Genomic DNA, 18,042 nt, shown 5'->3' with positions numbered 1-18,042 from the left:
TGTGTGACTTGGGCAGGTCACTTGTCCTTTGGGCTTCATTTTTCTTATCTGTAAAATGAAGGAATTGGACTAGATGACCTCTAAGTTCCTGTCCTAGATTTGGCTTCCTAATAATTAAAACCGTCCAAGTTAGCATTGGCTGCCTTGGGAGGTGGTGAGTTGCCCCTCCTTGGAGATCTTCAGACAGAGGCTAGAGCACCCCTTGTTGGGTACATCATGGTGGCGATTCCCTAAAGGGATGGTATAGGTTGGATTAGATAGCTCAGACAGCGATTCCGTGAGACCCCGCCACAAATACTTCCTTGCTGTGTAATGATGGCCAAATTACTTAATCTCTCTGAGCCTCTGTATTAACCTCATCTGTAAAATGGAAATATTCTTGTCATTCACCTAACAGCGTAGGTGTTGTGAATCAGAGAGGCAATACATTTGAAATGCTTTGCAAACTTCAGCCCATTACATGCACAAAACATTATTATACTCATGTTTTTCTTTGAAATCTTACCAAGAAGCTTGTTAGCTAATTGAGAAATTCACATTCAGAGAAATAAACTGGTTTGCCTTTGATCACAAAAGTAGGAAGAATCAGACCTGGGATTTATACTCAGATTTTTTGAGTCCAAGTCTAATGCTATTCCTGGGGCAAAGCTGTGCTCTGCTTGGTGACTGCTTGTAATATTGGCTTCATTTATATTTCATGGTAGCAGACAGCTTGGCCTGAAATCATTCACAGTTAGTTGCTACTGTCCTTAGTGCTTTTAAAATAAAACAACACAATAAACCCAAGAACCCTGTGAAGTAGGTATTGCTAGCAAACTGATTCTTCATGGTCACATGCACACATTCCTGGGTATCAGGGACCCAGGATGCCTTGTTCTCCCAACAATCCCAGCAAGAACTCTTCCCACATAGATTTCACTAGTATCTCCACTTCTCACCAACCCAATGGACCACTGGATCTTTCCATCAGCCCTGCCGCTGCAACCTAAGGACAACTGAGCTTTGTGGTTGGCCCCTCAGCTCGGCTCTCCCTTGTGTCCTCCCCTTCTTTGACAGCAAGGACTGTCTTGCTTTTTTCTTATTTGAATTCTTAATGCTTAGCTCTTGGCATAAATTAAGTGCTTCTATGCTTTTTCCATTCCGTAGTTCTAGAGCTGGAAGGTACCATCCATCCCTCTCAACCCTATCATTTAACATATTAGGAAACAGGCCTAGAAAGGCTAGAGCTTGTCCATGGGCACACAGTGAGCTAAGAAATGCCCAAGCTGGGACTTGAATTTAGGTCTTTCGACACTTCGGTCCAGTATTCTTCCCAACAGACCATTCAACAATAGCAAACAGCCCTGGAACATTTAATGTCTTCTTTTTTAGGGGATGGTGATAGAGAGGGGGATGTGTCGTCTTTTTCTGTGCTTTTAAAAAACCAGCTACAAACCAAGAAACTCTTTGTCACATAGTAACTTCTCGCTTTTACAGTTTCCAGTGCAATGTGGTCAGGGATGAAAGCGCCTTCGTATTGCAGAAACAAAGATATAACCTTCCCACATGACAAAATGACAGTCGTATTTTTTTCTGTTGCCTGTTAGGAGGTGGATGAATAATGCTCTGACATATATTGAGGGGAGAGATAAGCAGATCCTGAGGTTTGGCATTTCCTTATTTGCTGTGTTAGCTCCGCAACCTTAAAAAAATGGTCTTCACGTAAGAGCCCATTATTTGTGTCAGTCGTCCAATACCATATCCCCATGCATTGCTTATCTTCCAAAACACGGACTATTTTTGTGGCCTTCTGAGGGGGTGGGAATCTTGCATCTAGTTTAATTCAGTAAACAAGGGTTTATTCTGTGGAAGGCATGGAGCCAAGAGCTGGGCAATAAATAATAGCTGTTATTTATGGAAGCCCTTTTTGAAAGGTTTGCAAACTACTTTGTATCATTTTATTTAAATCTTTCCACAACCTGTAGAATAATCACTATGCTATTGTTCTCTCTCTCTCTCTCTGTGTCTCTCTCTTTGTGTCTCTGTCTCTGTCTCTGTCTCTCTCTTTCTGTCTCCTCTCTCTCTCTCTCTCTCTCTCTCTCTCTCTCTCTCTCTCTGCCTCTCTGTCTGTCTCTATGTCTCTCTGCCTCTCTATGTGTGTCTCTGTCTTTCTCTCTCTCTGTCTCTCTCTGTGTCTCTCTCTGTCTCCCTGTCTCTCTGTGTGTGTCTCTCTCTATGTGTGTCTCTCTCTGTCTCTCTCTCTCTGTATCTCTCTCTCTCTCTTTTTAAGATGAAGAAACTGAGACTCAGAGGAAGTTATTTATTGAAAGATATTAGATATCCAAAAGTACACTGGGCACGAGAGACAGTGGGCCAAAATGAATATAAAGCTGACCTCAGAGTCAGGGAGAACTGAGTTCAGGTCCTGCTTCTGACAAAGACTGGCCCTGGGAGCCTGGGCAAGTCACTTTTCAGGGCTCTAGGCAACACTCTGGAACATTGCAGAAAAGGTGACAAGCTGATTTAGTAGAGGGAGTTTCCATACCTTATAGTTCCCTGTGCAGATGAAATCACCCGTCTCTAACCTGAAAGTTGTTTATATGTGTGTATGTATGGTCATGCTAAATACTTTGATTGTTAATGCATAACAGATTTATTAATTAAATGTATGGTATGTATGGTCATGCTAAATACTTTGATTGTTAATGCATAACAGATTTATTAATTAATTAAGCACATAGATGTCCAGTTAGCCATCATTTTCTTATATGACACTTGTTCTTGGGGGTTGGCCAGAAACTCAAGCACTCAGTCATGGAATCCAATGACTCCCTCATATCTTTATATTCCCATCTTGCCAGGCCTGCTTCTGTTTCCTTCTGGCCAATCCCACAGAATCCAGTCACTGCTCCCAACACATTTATTTTTCTTCCTTTTTTTCCCTTCTTTTTCTAATGTGTCAGAAGCCACATGTATTAGGACAAAATATGTGGATTCATTTGGCTGACCCATGATCTTATGGAAAGATGCAGGAAAATCACTCCCCAAAATACCACTACCACCCCACCACCTACCATTCTATCAGAGCATGCTCTGCTAGGCCTACAATACCTCCACTCTGCATCCCACTGGTAATCCTGCTGGTGGAACCCATTTAAGTAATGACCTCTACCCGTTTGACTGAGAAGATGTTGGTAGAAAAGAAATTTTAAGACATTTTTTAAAAATCTCCATAGTTTTAACTTTGGGCATGAACATTGTCGTATTTTGAAAACCAAACTATGATTGCCTTTTCTGTTTGGTTGCAGGTTGGAACAGCAAGATATATGGCTCCTGAGGTTTTGGAATCCAGAATGAATTTGGAGAATATGGAGTCCTTCAAGCAAACAGATGTATATTCCATGGCCCTGGTTCTCTGGGAAATGACATCTCGCTGCAATGAGATAGGAGGTATGTGTGATTGGCTAGTGTGTATTTAAAATGGTAGCTCATAGTGAACAGCTGGCTGGGTGGGGAAAGAGAGCTGTACATATTGAAAGACCTATGTTTTGTAAAAAATGACTGATGTTGCAGGAGAGTATTCATATTTCTCAAGAATAAGTTCCTTTTATTTATTTTTCAAGTTTGATTTAAGAATTGAAGAAGCCTTGGTTTGGGATTCCAAGATCGAGTCTTGTCTCTCCTTTTCTTGCTCTAAGGCCTTGGACAATACCTTTTTCCTCTCTGGGCCTCAGTTTCCTCATTTACGAAATGAGAGGGTTAGACTAAGCAATCTCCAAAGTCTACAAAATTACCTACAAAATTGAAGCCAAATCTATTTATTTATTCATTCATTCATCCATTCATTAAGAAAGTTTTTTTCAAACCCTACTAGGTTAAGTGTATTATTGTAGGCATGGAAAGATCAAGAGGTCATTGATTGAGTTTGAGGGGAATTTAAAAGCCCCAAATGAGTAATCTAATCCACTTATTTTATCCATGAGGAATATGAGGCCCATAGGGGTTAAGTGACTTGCCCAAGGCCACTCAGGCATTAGAGGCAGCATGCTACAACAAACCCAAATGGACTGGGCATTAGCTAAGAGGCATGTTTTAGTTCTGGCCCATCATCCATGAGCAAGCTATCGAATTTTTTGAGTTATACAAAGATGCCCACCCTACCTTGCCCTCTTAATGCTTACTATCTAAACCATTTCCTTCTGAGGCCTGGCAGTGGTAAATATGAACAGTGAGAATTCCAATAAATTTTTAATAAAAAAAGAAATAGGTGTTCTTGGAATTTAGAAAGTATGGTAGAATGATATGGGATTTCTTTGATAGACTAGGTTTATAAACCCATTTACATCTTCTACATTCAAATGGAGGAAGCTGTACCAAGACAAAATTAGATGTGACATGAGGAGACCATTTCTTGAACAATTGGAGCTCTCCATTGGGAAGTAGTGAGTTCCCTTTCATTTGAGGTCTTCACATAGAGACTGGGTGACTCATCTGTGGGATGTGTTCCCCACACATATCCCGCAAGTGGGGGCTTGTGGGATAGTGGGGAGCTTGTTTTCTGTTTATACTGTACTGAATGACCTCAAAGGTCCCTTCCAACTTTCAAATACCATCATGGTGGGTATTCTTTTGAGAGGTGTATATAGAAGTTGTATTAAATGCAAATGCCTTCCAACCTAGACATTTTTCTAGGATTATTAACCTTATATGAGATTCCTATCTCTCCAGAAGGTCTCAAAGTAACTTGACATTTCTTTGCAGATGAAATTTATTTGTTGTTGCTTTTGTTTTTGTTTGGGGTCAGGGTTGTGGGAATGGACCAGAGCAGTCATTTCTTTGGTGTTGGGAGTTGCCAATGAGGAAATTCCTTCCTTTGCACTTTGTGACTGAGAGAGTCACCTGGGGTCCTGAGAAGTTAAGTGACTTGTCCAGCGTGTGTCAGAGACAAGAATGGATCCCAGCTTTTCCAGACTCAGAGACCTGTTATCTGTCCACCCATTTCATGCTGCCTCTCGTCATCAAGTTCAGTAGCCCAAGACAGTTTGAGGCCCAAAAGGGAACCCAAAAGTCTAGCCATTCCAAAATGGCCAGCTCATTTCAGAGATTGCTGATGCCGATGACAGGAGAGTTGGCTTAATCTCTCCAAATCAGTAGACAACAGCTGACCCTCTTTCTCGTGCCTTGCTGGTATAGTGTACCACTTATTGTGGGCTGCATGTCAGCTTCCAGCCCTGGAATCTCATTGTTATCCGTCACCCCAAGCCTTTCCTGTTGCTCTTTGCTGAGCCTGGCAGAATTGGGCTGGTGGGGGAGAGCCAAGCTCTCTGTCCCTCCCTCCACAAGGACCTGAACTCAGAGGAGATATAAACACAGTTTCCCAAGGAAGGAAGAGTGAGTGAACCCTTTATAACCTTTAGAATCAGACCAGAAAACTCTTTAGGAACAGGAAAAAGGCCACTCCAGCCTTTGTTCGGTTTGATCTCAATCCCACCTTCCTGTTTCTTCCCCTCCCAAGCCCCCTTTGATATTCTCTAGAAACTAAAGCTAGTTTGGGCCAATGACCTTCTTTTCTGTTCTTGGTGTTCTAATGCCTCTCCCTCCTGTGGGCTTTGAGATAATAATAATAACCACAACAACCAGCATTTTATAGTGCTTTAAGGTTTGCAAAGCGCTTCACGAATGTTGATTCATTTGATCATTCTCTAGGGGAGGTTTACTTAATATCAGGCTTCCTTATCCTCAACATAAAGAGAAGCATTGTGGATTGAGAGCCGGCCTTAGATTCAAGAAGACCTGGGTTTAAGTCTCTCTTCTGACATAGGCCTTGGACACCACAATTTTGGGTGAACAAGGGGTTCCTTAAGTCTTTCGTCCCTCTGAAAATTCAGGACAGAATCACACTCAACTCAGAATCTCACCCAGGATCTGCAAATATTGCAGATCCCTTTTACCCTCAGGGATCACCATTGCCCCTTGGCATAAATCAATAAACATTCATTAAGCCAGGCATGTGCTTAAGTGTTGGGAGTTCAAAGAAAGGCAAAAACCGACCCTGCCCTCGAGGAGTTTCTAATCCACTGGATAGACAGCGTGATAACAACTACATACAAGTAAGATCCATAAGAGGATAAATGTCTCCCTAGAAAGTACCAATGACAATTAAGGAGAGCTAGATTTCAATCCAATTATTGCCACTTATTACCACTTCCTTGGTATGGACTTACTCCCTTGGTGTTCACACTGTCCCAGCTGTCCAGTGATCCACCCCAAGCTATTCTATTCAGTATCCAGGGTGGGGTTCCTCAACTTTTTGTGTGTGGAGTCCTTTGACAGTCTGGTAAAAAGCATATGGATTCCTTTTCAGAATAATGTTCTTAAATTCACAAAATAAAATACATAAAGGAAGCCAAAGGATAAAAAATTTGAAATAAACATGTTTTCTCCATGCAAATTGATGGACTGCCTAAAATCTCTAGCACTTAACCTCTCTTAGGAGGGCATGAGAGAAATTAAACTCTCCTTGCTCTACCATCTACACCACTCTGAAGGCAAGATTAAGAACCCCCTGTACTAAGGTGTCTGGAGCACACCTAAGAATCCCCACCAATTGTCTCAGACTAATTGTCTAATTCCTGGTCTCCACCATGTCATTCATCTGAATTTGTGCTAGCAGACTATCCACACTTCCTCAGAGTGCTAAAGTTTTAAATTACATCCAATTGCTCCGAAGTCACATTGGATTTTCAGGTCTTGGTTGGAGGTGGAGAGAAAGGCGAAATGATGGTAGGTGGGATTTAGGAGTTACCTCTTTGTTTTGTTTTTAAGAGGAAAAGTGGAAACTAGGATGCTATTATTCACTGGAGGATGAGTACTGTGACCCTCTCCTTCACAAAGATCTTTGATAATTCCACTGGGTGTGCCTAGTATCTAGGTTGGGGTTGGGGGAGCAAGCAGGAATAAGTGGTAGCAGCATAGACCCTTTCTGGACAGCCCTTGGCAGAACAAGGCATCTGGAGCCTTCCATTTTCACGTCCTCGGTCGGTGCTGGCCATAAAGCAAATGCCTCCCAAACGTAAAGCCTTTGTCTTCTCTAGGGTTGGCAGGGCATCAGAGTAAGCAAGAATTGAAACTTGAGAGCAGCAGAAACCTATGAAGGGCCATTGAGGTCATCCTCAGATGCTACAGCCAGTACAACCAGGACGCCCCCCCCCCCCAATAAAGTCAGCAGCAGAGAGGAGGAAAATAAGAGCTGGAGCCATGCTGAGCTATCCCGTTTTCCCGGGGAGCCTCATTTGGAATGCTGATTGAGAAATTCAGGGGCACTGCTTGGGGAAAACTTTCCCGTTCACTTCATGGACACCACAGCTGTGCACCAGATGCTGGGATTCCTGAGGAATAGTGTTTCTCTCCCAAAGACCTGCCTTCTGAGTGAAGTAGATGGAGAGAGCGAGCAAAGCTGAATTTCTTTCATGGCCAGAAATGAAAACACTGGCATCAGTGCTAGAGTTGCATAGAACTCTCTCAGTGAGCCGAACCCAGGGTCAACGAGGGACCCAAAGGGAGAAAAAGTGGTGCTCAAACAGTCAAGGAATTAAGTTTCTTCAGAAGGGGCTGTTGTGACTTTAGGCACGAACCGAGGAGGGAGAGTTAGGACGGCTGGTGTGCAGTCTTTGGAGCCAAGGCAGAAACAGGAACTGGTTTTGATTACAAAACCCTGCTGACTTGGCAGGGCATGATTTAAGGAAGGAGGAAGGTTTGCTATTACATCATCTTTGTGAGGCAGTGTAGCCTCTAGGGTATAGATAGTCCAATAATATATTTGGGGAAAAGCTGGATTCAAAACCTATCTCTGATGCCTCTCACTGTGTGACCCTGGACAAACCTCAGTTTCCTCATTGGTCATACCTGTAGCACCTACCTCTCAAGTTTGCGCCATCGTGTATCTAATGTCCATTACTATAGAAACATCACTTGATCTTCTTCATCAAAAGCCTCACAATTCTATAATCCCCCTGACATTTTTTAATCAGGTCTTGATGGAGCCCAGACTAGAATAAGGCCGATAGTAACTTAGTTTTATGTGTTACTGCACGGTTTTTATTCTCAACCAAGAGGCACTGATGAAGAGTTTAATATGCACCTCGTGTAAACTGTTCTGGGCTCTGGGGATTTCTGTTGTGTTCTTCAGTTGTGTCTGACTCTCTGTGACCTCATTTGGGGTTTTCTTGGCAAAGATCCTAAAGTAGTTTGCCATTTCCCTCTCCCTCTTATTTTACAGATGAAGAAACTGAGGCAGAAAGGTTAAGTGACTTACCCAGGATCACACAGCTAGTGTCTGAGGCCAGATTTGAACTCAGAAAGATGAGTCTTCTTGACTCCAGGCTAAATACTCTATGCACCATAGTGCCACCTAACTGCTCTGGCTCTGGCGAGTACAAAGAACAAAATGAAACCCTTAAGGGGATTTCTTTCTAATGGGGAGGCCTCATGCATTAAATGATTTATTAAAAACTTAATGTTGTACATTAGTAATCCTAAATAAAATTATTTAGTAAATAAGATGGTAAATTGATTTCAGTGCAGAAAGTATAAACCTTCTAGCCACTCCCTTTATGTCCCCAGCAGGACTGTTTGCCCATTGCTTCTCCATTACTTTCTCCCATGCCTGGCCATCATTTGTGGCTTCTTATTTCTTCTAGTTTGGCTTTGTCATATCTCATTATTCCGTAAAAGACTTTCCAGAATTCCTCTTGCTTAATGACATTAGAACATTCCATCACATTCATGTACTACAGTTTAATTAACCATTCTATTTGTCACGCCCCATTGGCCTCAGTTTCTTCATCTGTAAAGTGAGTTGGAAAAGGAAGTGGCAAACCACTGCAGTATCTTTGTCAAGAAAACCCTAAATGGGGTCATGACAGAAATAAGTGAACAACAAAATCTGCCTTGCTGCCAAGATTGTGCAGTTATTAATAATGTTGACATGAAAATCTTTGAAGAGATCTCTGACCTCTGTATTTTTGGGCAGATTCTCCCCACATCCAAGCAATTGCTCTTTCCCTTGAGTGTTGGGAATGTAGAGGGACAGAACTCCCCATGAGAAAATTTCCTCTGCCCCTGCAGATCGGCATCTGATCTGATGCTTATGTTCTTAGAATCTAATTTTGGGGCCCTGAGGGGGCCTTGCAGAAGGTCATACAGCCAATGTGCATCTGAGGAAGACTTCAACCTAGGTCTTCCCGGCTCCTCTATACACTGGATCATCCTGTCTCTCTCTCTCTAAAGGGATTCCTAAGTAAAAGGAGCTTTCAATCCCAGACCATTTTATCAGGTGGTCCAGCCTCTTCATGTCGCCAAGAAACCATTACCCAGAGCAGGGACGTGACTTTCACTTTAGGTCAGAGAGGCCAGATTTGAACCCAGGTCCAAATTTAGCAAGCTGCAAATAGCCTATGGCCACCCAACCTGAACAGTAGGCAGCTATGACCCGATCATATATCCTAGTGTACTGCAAGCAGAGAGTACTTGGTTGAGAGTCAGAAGACCAGGGTTTAAATCTGATGCTTATTCCGAGGGAAGGGAAATGAGCCATCCAAGTAAATAGTTAATTTCGTCATCTGTCAAATGAGGATCCTTGGCCCCATCTGTGCCCAGCTCTCATTCTGTGACCCAGTGACCCATCTGGTAACTAGGGGACCCCCAGTGCTCCTTCTGGCTCCAGGTTTGATGCTCGTTACATGGGCTTCTCACTGTAGAAAGTCAGCCTCAAGGCTGGGCACTGTTTTGACCACCAGCTCCAAGAATTAACATTTATGGGTTACAGGCACAAACCTGGTGGTCCACACACTGATCAATAAGGTTGTCACTTTAAAAGTGTGATTCACCCATTCTCAGGGTGACAATCATCCTCCCTCCTCCCACAAGGAACAAAAAAGGCAACGGTTGGAGTAGGAACCAGTTTGATGATGAAGTAGTCAATTAAGGCTTTTATTGATGGATGGTCTTGAGGGGAGGGTGTTGTTTAGGAATAAACGGCAACATGATTATCAATTGTTCCCAGTTTCTCAGAGAGGACACAGGTAAAGTAGGAGGAAGACTAGTTATTGCAAACATAGCCAGATGTCATGCATAGCCTGCAATGTAGATTATAGAGCTGGAAGGCACTTTAGAGGGCATCTGATCTAACTTACCTGAGACCTGGGGGCCACTAGGTGGCTCCACAGTGCACAGAGCGCCAGGCCTGGAGTCAGGAAGACCTGAGTTCAAAGGTGACCTCAGACACTTACTAGATGTGTGACCCTGGGCAAGTCACTTTGCTCTGTTTGCCTCAGTTTCCTCATCTGTAAAATGAGCTGGAGAAAGAAATGGCAAACCACCCCAGCATCTCTGCCAAGCAAACCCCAAATAGAATGTACAAAGAGTCAGACGCAACCACAGTTACCTGAGGCCTAGACAGTAACTTGTCTGAGGTCACATACTAAGTTAAGCAGCAGGGCACAGATCTGAGCCCAGATCTTTTGACTCCAAATGCAGTGTTCTCTTTTCACCGTACCCCCACCTGTGACCTTTTCCTCCCAGATAACCAGTTTTTCTTGCTCTAAGAGAAAGTTAATGATTTTTGCCTGGAAAATAAAAATACATAACAAAGTATGACCCCAAGTTTGCAAAAATGATGGAGCAAACTTGGCCTTCCAGCACCCCCCTTCCCCACCCTTCACCCCTGCAAAAAATGATGTTTGGGGGTGTGGGGAGAGGACAGAACGTGTCAAGCTGTGAGTAAGGAGGAGCAGTGGCATGTAATAGAAAGTGAACTGGGACTACTTTTTAATTGCATTTGTGAGATGCCTTTCTTTTGAAGCAGGAGAGAACAGGCCTGGAGTCAGAATCTGGAGTCCTCAGTTCTAATTCTGGCTCTCCCATTCTCTGCATGACCTTGGACAAGTCACTTCTCTGGGCTCTAGTTTTCTCCTGTAATGAAGGGGTTCACCTTAGATTCTTAAGGTTACCTCTAGCTCTAAAATCAGTTTAATCCAATAAATATTTTAGAAGTTTCTTCAGTTTTCTTTTTTATTTTTACTTTTTCTTTTGCAGGGGGAAGGCAGGACAATTGGGGTTAAGTGACTTGCCCAAGGTCACATAGCTAGTAAGTGTGTCAAGTGTCTGAGGCCGGATTTGAACTCAGGTACTCCTGACTCCAGGGCCAGTGCTCTATTCACTGTGCCACCTAGCTGCCCCAAAGTTCCTTTAGTTTTAAAGAATATTCAGGATTGAAGTCTTCCTTGACATCCTCTGCTCCCTCCAAGAACTTGGCTAGACAGTTGGCATTGCTTTAAAGACAAGCTTCCTCTGGTCATTGTACACCTAAGATCCTGGCTCCTAGTGAGGTTGAGACCAGTGGATCCCTTGAAGTCAGGAGGTCTGAACTGCAGTAAGCTAAAGCAATCAGATGTCTGCCCTGTTTGGCACCAAGATGGCAGGAGCCATTGGGAGTAGAGGCCCTCCTGACTCCCTGAGTAGGGACAGGCCAGTCAAGGTCAGAAAAATGGAGCGAGTCAACTTTATCATGCCCATCAGTATTGGCCTGGGTGGGAAGGGAGACCCATCTACTCCCAAACCCCTAAAGTATTTTGAAAGAGAACAATTTTTCTTATCATTATTATATTATAAAAGCTTAATTCCTACCAAGTGATGTCACATCTTGGCATGGAGATTACCATAGGGACTGGTAATTCCAGTGGCCAAGCTGTTCAGGCTGTGCTCCACACTCTTTTCTCTCTCTCTCTCTCTCCCTCCCTCCCTCTCTCCCTCCCCCTCTCATATATGTGTGTACATACAGACATATACATATACATACACACACATATTCTTTTAACAAGCTTCTATCATCTATCTATCTATCTATCTATCTATCTATCTATCTATCTATCTCTCCCTGGCCCTAACGGGGTGGGGAAGAAACCCTAAGCCTCTATAAAAGAAATGTACAGGCAAGCAAAACATCCCTACACCAGCAATTTCCAAAAATGCATGTCTCAGTCTGCACCCAGATTCTACCATCTCTGTCACAAAGTGAGTAGCTATTCTTAGCTGGAGGGCCATACAGAAAACAGGTGATGGGCCATAGTTTGTCAGTCCCTGCTCTAGGCAATGCTGTAAGAGTCCAAATTACAAAGAAAACGGGGACTGTCCTTGTTAAGACAGACTTTCATCACCTGAGATTGGTAGGGGGTTGATTCCTCATTTTATGTGTGAGGAAAGTTTTATATTTGGGGGAACAGGGATGATCCAGGGAAGTTACATGACTTACCTAGGGTCACAAAGGAGGAAAGCATCAGAGGGGAGATTTGAATCCAGGCCTCCGACTCAAGAGTCAGGACTCTTTCCACTATAGGTTGTGGGCTCTGGGGTGGCACAGAAACTGTCTCTGGCCTTTTTTCGCTCTCTTGCCTGCCCTTTCCCACAACCCATGGAGTTTGGTGCTCACCAGCCACCTACCTCCTGGTGCTCGATGATGGGCATTTATTTGTTCCGTCTGTCCTAATGCTGCTGCCTTTCTCAACGGCTCTGTCTTTGTTCCCTTGGCAGAGGTCAAGGAGTATGAGCCTCCATTTGGCTCCAAAGTGAGAGAGCATCCCTGTGTTGAGAGTATGAAGGACAACGTGCTGAGAGACCGAGGACGGCCTGAGATCCCCAACACGTGGCTCAGCCACCGAGTGAGTATTGGCCAAGCCAGGCAGGCATTCACTCTGGGGTTGGTGGTAAGGGAAAGGGGATTTGGGGCTGTTTTACAGGGACTTGAACGCACTTTCTCTCCGTGCTCGATGTCCTTGTTGTTTTTAAGAGCAGATCCTATTCCTGTAAATGTCCAGTCCAGACCAGCAGGTGCTTTCTAAATAGGGCATTCAGGAAAGAAGGATTTAGGAGAAGTCATTTTTTCCAAGCTATTGTGTCCCGCTCCAGCTGCCCTTGAACATTGTGATGGCCGTAGCTGCCCACAGTCATGGTGTATTACATGTGGCATTTATATTTAATTTCCCTCCCATTCCCAGTCCCTGAACAGAAAAACTCTTTACAGCTGGGAAGAGGTGTGATTTTTTTTCACTCACTTTTTCACATGTTACTTAGGCTGAGATGTGTGTGTGTGTTTGTGTGTGTGAGAGAGAGACAGACAGAGAGGGAGAGACAGAAACAAAGAGACAGAGAGAAAGACAAAGACAGAGAGACAGACAAAGAGACAGAGAGAAAGAAAGAGAAGGAGAAGGAGGGAGAGGGAGATGGGTGTAGTGATGGGAGGGAGGTTGTGGATACAGAATAGAGAGACATGTCTGATTATACAAGAGAAGACAGAAGAGATTACTTAGGAGTAGAGGGAAGCACTGAAGAAAAGGGAAATGAAGGTGGGTGAATCAGAGAAATTCCTGTTCAGGAAATCCTGTGGCGTCTTCAATGAACATTTCCCAAGCTCTTATCAAAGGAGTGAAGATTTAGTTAAGCCGACTAGCATTTGTGCCTACTATGTGCCAGGCAGCATGGTAAGTAGCAGATAAAAAAAAGACAGGTAGAAAACAGCCCCAATCCTCCAGACTACTTGATCTGAAGGAGTTCATATTGTAATTGGGAAGACAACATGCAAATGGCCAAGTACACACAAGATAAACACAGGGTACACTGGAGGGGAGTTGGAAGGACAGGAGCAGTTAAGGGGAACAGAGCCGGCAGTGAGGATTTCAGATGAGCCGTGAAACTCATGTAGCTGACACGAGCGGGTACAGTTCACGGATGAAGAGATTGAGGCTTAGGGAGACAAAGTAACTTTGCTAAGGTCACACAGGAAGTAAGTGGCCAAGCTGGGGAAGATTCAAGCCCACCTTCTTTTGACTCTGAATTTATCTCTGTCTCTGTGTCACTGCAGAGATAGACATAGAAACAGACAGAGACAGAGAGAGGCGGGCAGAGACAAAAGAGAGGCAGATAGGGAAGAGAGGACAGGGAGGATTTTTGTGATGTCCAGAAAGAAGGACCCTCCATGTAAGGCTACCACACATGCAGTGAATAGCCTTGTCTGGCCTGTAAGGTGACTGTGTAAAATTTTTCTTGCATCCACTGAAAGTTATAGTCAAGTCTGAGATTTCTGTCAGGGCAGGGCATGTTCGGATAAGAAATGAAAACAATCAGGACGACCCAGGGAGGTAGATGGAGCAGGAAGGACCCAGTCTGTGCTAGTGCTGGACTCCAGTCGCTCTGATAAAGGCCAGTCCAGCCTTGGTCTGAGGTGCTTCCCCCTGGTGATTGAAGCCAAGATAGCCTTTCCCCCCAGGAATGCAGGCCTGTTTTATGAGAGTTTGGAGCCAGCCAGGGTTCTCTCTCCGCTACATTTTCCTTCCTCTCCCCTGCAGTAGGTTTGGTGTAATGAAGCCATTATTCATGGTGATAAAATTCTGGGATGAATTTGCATAATACATTTTTCCTGTTAATGAGATTTGTCGCACTATTGATTTCAAGTTAATGCTTAATATTTAATTTAATTTACTGCCTGTAATTACAGCGGCAGAACAAAATAAATGTTGCTTGTGTACAAACAATAGCATTCCACTATTAACAGCACTATCCGTCAATACCACCAATTAGGTAAATGATGCAATTAATTCAGCTTCATGAAATCATGGGTGGGGGAGGGAGGCTTTGAGGTTTGCTAGAATTGGAATTGTGGGAGCAGCCACTGAAAATCTAGGTTCCCAGGGCTGTGTCCGTGATTTATCTGTAGACCTGGGACCAGACCAGAAGTGAGGTCACTTGAGAGCCTTATTTTTCCCATGTTTGTAGGGGCACACTGTCTATTGGCTGGCTAGGGAGATACTCAATGATGCCCAAACCTTGGGGAGTCAGATTGGACTTCGGGGAGTGAGGCTTCTGGGGTATTAGGAGAACTCTGTGTGAGGTGAGGTAAGATAGTCTAATAAATGGATGAGATAGATTCAAATCCTGCCTTGGTGACCTAAGTAAATGCCTTAGTGGTCTAGGCAACCCTGAGATTCTAAGAGAGTAAAGTGAGGACTGTGCTTTGGAGTGGTAGTACCTGGGTTCGAATCTGGACTCTACCTGTGTGATCTCAAGCCAGTCTGCTCACATCTGTTTCCTCATCCCACTAGAAGACTTCCCAGGCTATCTTGAGGTTGACTTTTTCTCGGTCTTCTCTGTGCTTCTCCCTGACTCCTCAATCTCTCTTGGCCTTTCCCCTTGCAGGGTATACAGATGGTTTGTGAGACTCTGGCCGAGTGCTGGGACCACGATCCAGAAGCCCGACTGACCGCTCAGTGCGTGGCTGAGCGTTTCGACGAGCTGGGCGACCTGGACCGGCTGTCAGGGAGGAGCTGTTCAGAGGAGAAAATCCCTGAGGACTGCTCTCTGAGCCCCACCAAGTAACCTCAGGCTGAGCTTGTGGTGAGGGCAAAGACGCTGCCCATCCACTCCCAGGGCCGAGGGCAGGAAAACGCCATCTGATAATGCCTTGGCCTGGCTTCCTGTGAAACCGAGGGGGTCCCTGCACTCCCTTGAAGCCAGGGCTCTGGAGAGGAACTCACTTTGGTGGGAACCAGCAGCAGGCAGTTGAGTGGGTGACATAAAGCATTCTAAGCCTTTGACATTGTCATAGGATAAGCTGTGTGAGCACTTCCTCAGGAAATGAGATTCCCCCCCCCCTTTCCTTACAATAGCTGATAACAATTGCACTTTATTAATGCCTGTATATAACTACAGAATAGCTATGTTTTATATATATATATATAAAATATATATGTCTATATCTATAGTTCTATCTACAGCCATACTCTGTAGAAACATGGAATAGAGGAGAATGCCAAGGAGATTATTGTTCTATCAGAGGAATGAGGGACAAGAGGGCCCCCCGAAGCAGCATTAGCTCCTCTCCCCTCCCCTCCAATATATAAAGGCAAATTGCCACTGAGGAGTGGATTTCGGCATCCCAAACCCCTGCTATTTCCCATGTTTCCTAAGAATGCCAAAGCTCACTCCTGGCCCAGACCAGCCGTTGTTAACCCTTGTTCCTCCGTGCTGTTTAAGGGTTCATATGGTTCTTTTGTGGGTTTCTGACTGACTCCTCCTGGCCCCTGACTGTGGGATCACTTTCCTTAAAGGAACTCAGGGTCTCTTGCACCTATAACGCCGTTGGCCTGGAGCCCTTCAGAAACTGGGGCCCACTGTGTTCACAGGCTAAGGAGAAATGTGGAGAGCAGCTACCTATGTGCCCCCACAAAAGCAGCCAAAGCCAGACAGATGTTTTCCATTTGCCTTACCTTACATTAGATGGTTGTGATTTTCTTTATGAAGAAATTATCATGAGTATTTTACTCCTGAGCCCTCCACCACTACTAACCCTGCCCCTCCCAATCATTTGGCCAAATCTCTGCTCCCTAACCCCACCTGTGTCTTGAAATCCGTTATTTTAGCCTCTAGTTTTCTATGCAAAACCAATGAACTCCATCTCTCCCCACCCCCTGAATGCACTCGGACACTTTGGCATTATGGAAAGGAGATGATAGATGGTATTGTTGTAGGCCTGCTTCCCTAGACCTTGCAGGAAATATAAGCCCTGCTCTAACCCTGAACTTGCAATAAATTTTCCTCTGGTGAGTCCTGGTTTCTTTCTCCAGTTTGGAATGAGAGGAGGTATGATCTAGCGGGATCTGGATTGATTCCTGGCCCTGCCATCTATGTGCATGACCCCCCCACAAATCACATTGCCACCCAGATCCCAGTTTTTGCATCTGTAAAATTGAAAGGGTTATTATACCAAATGGCTTTTAAGGTCCCCTCCAATGCAAAATCTTTGCTTTCTTCCCTATCCCATATCGCATCCAAGGTTTAAAGACAAAGGCTTAAGTCTCCATCGCAAGGTGGAGGTGGGATAAGAGCATCCCCAATCTTTTTTTCTATGCTTCTTTAAGGGTTTGTGGGATGACCCACCACCTCCCAGAGGCCTTTGCTACTAGCGTCAATCAGCCGCCAAAGTGAGCGGTTCCAGGTCTTTCCAGAGCCAGCTCTATCTATAAGGCATTAGGGAATCTTTGTCAGAAACATTAGAGGGCCTTGCTTGGTGGCCCAAAAGGAATCCTATTTCCCCACACAAGAGCTTTAAAAAAACTCAGGCAGAGGCTTGATTAAAAAATGCTTTTGGAGCTCCCCTCTCTCTACCTTGGAGCGGTAAATGACTCGAGAGAAAGGAGCTACAGACAAAGTGGCCACTTAGTTTTTTGTTTTTTTTTTGGAAGGAGTGGGGGGCATGCAAAGAGAAACTGAGATCTAACACAGAGAGGGAAGGGCAGTATCTAGCCCAGGGCTGCATTACCTGGGGGAGGCAGGAGGGCGCAGAAACCTGGGTTGCCGCTGTCTGTCCTAAAAAAGCCATTTTCATTGTCTAGTGCCTTTGGACAGCTGGGGCCCATTGACCCCTAGTGGTCGGTGGGTAGAATCCTCAGGTGCCAGCTCATTCACAGTCTTCCCCCCTGGCACGTGATCAACATAAACTGGAATGTAGTATAAAGTTATACTGTGGCCTGTTTGTTTGTATTTTCTCATTCAAGGCAGAAGACTAAGGAATAACGTCCTGTAGTTCCTGGAGATGCCAACTTTGTTTTTTTTAAACTACTACACCTGAAGGGAAATCTTCATTCTTTTAAGGAACATTTCAACTGTACATGACATATGAAATAGGAATGTGAATTATATATATGCTTTTTTATCAGATGTTTCAAGCACTTATTTCCACTCTAAGCCGTTTGTTTTTTTTTTAATAAATCTAATGTTTATTAAGTCAAATAAAGCAATAAAGCTCAGGAAAACTTAGTCTGTGGCTCCTTCAGATGGTAGCAAAGTTGGCGGCCCTTGTTTTATTGATGCTGTACATGTGCATGTGCCCACACACACACATACACAAAGACACACACACCTACAGATACACAGACACAAGCGCACACACCCCTACAGACACATGCACAGATACACACTAAAGGTCACAGATGTTCATCCCTCACTGTGGCTATG

The 18,042-nt window shown here is 44.3% G+C and overlaps 1 protein-coding gene across 2 annotated transcripts in view; it reads left to right on the top strand.

Moving 5' to 3' along the window:
* Positions 1–17,840, top strand: part of TGFBR2 (transforming growth factor beta receptor 2) — a 93,875-nt gene extending 76,035 nt beyond the window's left edge. For both annotated transcript variants that reach the window (XM_036759684.1, XM_036759685.1), the window contains exons 5-7: positions 3,288–3,429; positions 12,568–12,695; positions 15,226–17,840. In XM_036759684.1, coding sequence (XP_036615579.1) covers positions 3,288–3,429; positions 12,568–12,695; positions 15,226–15,405 — 450 coding nt within the window. In that variant the 3' untranslated portion in view covers positions 15,406–17,840. The remainder of the gene's footprint in view (positions 1–3,287; positions 3,430–12,567; positions 12,696–15,225) is intronic.
* Positions 17,841–18,042: the final 202 nt, after the last annotated feature.

Source organism: Trichosurus vulpecula, chromosome 5 (genome assembly GCF_011100635.1).
Source record: "Trichosurus vulpecula isolate mTriVul1 chromosome 5, mTriVul1.pri, whole genome shotgun sequence".
Lineage (NCBI taxonomy): Eukaryota > Metazoa > Chordata > Mammalia > Diprotodontia > Phalangeridae > Trichosurus > Trichosurus vulpecula.
The sequence above is the reverse complement of the archived record's forward strand: the minus strand, read 5'-3'. Positions and strand labels throughout refer to the sequence as shown.